Source organism: Mugil cephalus, chromosome 9 (assembly GCF_022458985.1).
Source record: "Mugil cephalus isolate CIBA_MC_2020 chromosome 9, CIBA_Mcephalus_1.1, whole genome shotgun sequence".
NCBI lineage: Eukaryota > Metazoa > Chordata > Actinopteri > Mugiliformes > Mugilidae > Mugil > Mugil cephalus.
In genome coordinates this window covers 20,143,588-20,147,129 of record NC_061778.1, presented here as the reverse complement: position 1 = coordinate 20,147,129, position 3,542 = coordinate 20,143,588, and the positions used below count along the sequence as shown (strand labels likewise).

Here is a 3,542-nt window from a genome sequence, read left to right as displayed (position 1 = left end):
GCAGTCGCGTGGCTCTGAAACAGGGGCCCCCGCTTTAAGGGACCCAAAGGTAGGAGGAGGGGAGAGGAGGGGGAGGGGGACATCTGGTCAATCTGACATCTGCTCGCAAACTGTTAATAGCAGATGTCGGACATTTGAAAACACGGGACGTGATCAAAGCAGGCCAAACACACCGCGAGATCTGTTTTCTTGTGTGTCTCTCTCTCCCTTTAAAAGTATGTGCGGAGCATCAGTGTTTTCCTACTGGTGTATTCGTCTTTAAACGCAACACGAGATTTTGAGATTTTAAATGGCTAATAAAGACTGAGCACATATATTTTCAGGTGGTTTGTCGGTCTATTGTGTCTTCCCGTGAGCTTTGAGGAAATAGGTTTGGCCTTTTTGCAGGTAGTGTAATGTTGCTCTTGAATAGAATGTGCCAGGGGGCTCCCCGGAGTAAAGCACGGTAATTGCACACTCTTGTTCATCCCTGGGAGAAGAGGAAACTGCAGTTTTTTGTTGTTGTTGGGTGGAGGGAGTGGAGTGCATGGTTTCAGGCTGGACATCTGTCGCTTGTGAGCGTTTTTTTTTTTTTTTTTTTTTTTTCTAGGCCGGGTCTCTCGTACATTGAATGGAGCCAGTGACCTGTCAGTCTTGACTGATGGGACCCCGTGTGTGGGAAAATCCCGCAGCCAAAGAGTTGGAGCATTCACATGCTAATTGCGCCCTATAAATAAGAGGGTCGTGGCGCGCCGAGGACCCTAGAGACGCGCTGAGATTCGGAGGAGAAGGGACAGACGTGCGCGCAAACAAACCCGAGGAGAAAACATGACTGCTTCATCCGTGGCGCGCAACGTGGAGAAACACCCCACTGCCAAGGAGGAGAGAAAGGTATTTTGGAAATACTGTAGATCAGTCTGTTTTTTAGTATAACTCGGATGCCCCCTGCGCCCAAGCATCTCCTTTTTTTTTTTTTTTAGCCTTACCCATTTATTTCGTTTTTCCAGCTGAGAAAGCCGCTTATTGAGAGGAAACGGCGGGAGAGGATAAACAATTGTTTGGATCAGCTTAAGGAAACTGTGATCGGAGCGTTCAGACTTGATGTGAGTATGAAACACTCGTGTCTCGTCTCTTCTGCGACCAGACTGAGTAGTGTGTGAAGTATAAAGTTAACTTTTGGGGTCTCTCCACAGCAATCCAAACTGGAGAAGGCAGACATCCTGGAGATGACGGTGAAACATCTGCAGAACATCCAGAATAACAAGCTGAGCGGTAAGGATCATGGCGCTGTGTACCAGTCTTTGTGTCTCACACGCGTGAGTTTTGAAGCATGATGACTTTGGAACTTAGGTGTCTGTTGACTCTTGTAATTTATCTAAATCCCTTAATGAAGTTCTATGGAGGGGAATTGAACTTAATGAATAGATTAGTAATATGTGATTCGTGCATTAAGTAGGCTAAACTCCACTGTCCTAGGTGATATTAGGCAGCAGAGGGCAGCATAAGCACATGAAAAGTTATGGCCTGGCTGAACAATATGAAAGTAAAGTAATAGTTAGGTCAGTGTGGTGTCTGGATGTTGCGTGGATTGAGGCGGAAATCCTCTTTTTAGTAGTTTCTCCTTTTTGGTTGTTCTCATCCCTAAAGAGAAACACAGCATCACCTTTTAAGAGCATATTGTGCTGTCACCACCAGGGGTCGCTGTAGATTCTGATAACCTCACTCCTCATGTCTTTCTTCCAAGCAGACCCCACTTTAGGCCTGGAGGCCCAGCAGAGATACAGCACGGGGTACATCCAGTGCATGCACGAAGTCCACAACATGCTCCTGACCTGTGAGTGGATGGACAAAACTCTGGGCTCCCGTCTGCTCAACCACCTCCTCAAGTCTTTGCCCAGGTCCACCAGCGAGCGCCCCCTCTCCCAGCAAACACCCAGACACAGCGCCACCCCTCCAGCCGGCCACGGCATCCCGGGCACACCCCTCAGAGGAGACCCCCTGTCCGCGAGGCAGCTCCAACGAGAGGGGCCCACCTGCCACGTGGTCGGACGTCAGGAGAGGCCGGCCCTCCACAGCTCCCACCTGGGGATGCTGGAGATGTGGAGGCCCTGGTGAACAGCCGGATCAATGATGTTGGTTCTCTATTTTGTTAGGCCATCCTCTGTTATGTATCTTATAGATATGCTGCTCAGAAGACAAACGTGTGGGGCGGTTTTGTTCCAGTAATTATTGTTATTGTAGGTGTGCTATGATGATTCTATACAGACCTTTTCTTAGTACTTCCCTCCAGAAGTGGACTTCTTGTAGCCTGCATTATAGAAGGCTCTTATTAATCTTTCATGTATTTATTGTATTAACAGCTTTATTTATTGCATATTGTAAGGCACGACTTTGCTTCTTAGACCACTTGCTTGGCATTGCATGGATTTCTATGCCTTCATCCTTCACTGTATGATTAACATAAACATTAATAATAATAAAATCTATTATATACTCCCAGTGGTTTGATGAGCTTTATGAATCAGGGGAATGTATAGATGCATGTCACTTAAGTTTCAACATTTCGGCACTTGTGGACATGAATGCAGGAGGACATAAGGTCCTGTAATACCGCTGTTCGTCCCATGGGGTAGCAACCCAGGCCTTGTCATCTTTAAATGCCTTGTGTTATTGCTGTATGTCAGTCTAGACTTCTAAGATCAAGTAGCAATAGAACTGTGCTATAAAAAATGAAGTCATAAAGCTACAGTCTAACCTTTATCGATTAACATTCTTGAAAAAATGCTTAAATGGATCAATACATTTGACTCCATGAATATTACATAGGTCTTCTATAGCTTCTTCTAGCTGGTTGTTTTAATGGCCGCATCCCATCTAATAAGTGTTAGACAAAATCAATGACAAGCAAAGGAAGGTAAGCAAAGCTTTTTCAAATCAGACTTTTTGTGTTATCATAGCTGAAAGAGAGCAAATCTAAATAAAAATAAAAAACATGAAAGATGAATCTATTCTGCTCCGTGTGTCTTGGTGAGCCAAGCATTCACAATAGCAAGTGGGGAACCACTCACCCAAACAGACCTTTCTGATAATTTCTGGTGCATGTAATCTTTGCCAAAATACTTTTATTCTGTTTATTGTCAGCCTCCTGGTGTATTTTGACCTATAATTGGGAAAGAACAGGAGTATTAATGGTGGCTCAGTTCCGTGAAGTGTCCCAGTAAGCGATGACAGTGAGCCACCATGCACAATAGCACCATCCTGTAACCAGCTCACCCGGATGGACCTTTTTTTTTTTTTTTTTTTTTTTTTTTTATGACAGACATTTTGACTTGTCACAGGAAGGAAAGCACATATGTTAATGATGGCTGGGTTTCCCTTAAGAGATTCCCTGCTTTTGTGCATGCTGGTAGACTGCCATCACTTACCGGGACACTTGAAACTGAGCCGCCATTAATGGGCATGTCCTTTCTCTACAATGACAAGTCAAAATCTCTTCTTGTACAACGGGATGCTGAAATTAAAGTATTTCACTAAAGATTTATTTAATTACATACACACAATTG

General features: G+C 44.6%; 1 protein-coding gene across 1 annotated transcript; it reads left to right on the top strand.

Moving 5' to 3' along the window:
* Nucleotides 1-665: 665 nt before the first annotated feature.
* her8.2 (hairy-related 8.2) lies at nt 666-2,478 on the top strand. Its single transcript, XM_047594341.1, has 4 exons — nt 666-870; nt 987-1,082; nt 1,173-1,251; nt 1,727-2,478. The coding sequence occupies exons 1-4, from the start codon at nt 808-810 to the stop codon at nt 2,092-2,094; spliced, it is 606 nt and encodes a 201-aa protein (XP_047450297.1). The 5' UTR covers nt 666-807; the 3' UTR covers nt 2,095-2,478.
* The last annotated feature ends 1,064 nt before the right edge of the window (nt 2,479-3,542 follow it).

Coding starts and splice junctions, on each gene's coding strand:
- her8.2 (XM_047594341.1), top strand. CDS start 808: ATGACTGCTTCATCCGTGGCGCGCAACGTGGAGAAACACCCCACTGCC. Junction 871..986: donor CTGCCAAGGAGGAGAGAAAG/GTATTTTGGAAA, acceptor TCGTTTTTCCAG/CTGAGAAAGCCGCTTATTGA. Junction 1,252..1,726: donor CCAGAATAACAAGCTGAGCG/GTAAGGATCATG, acceptor TCTTCCAAGCAG/ACCCCACTTTAGGCCTGGAG.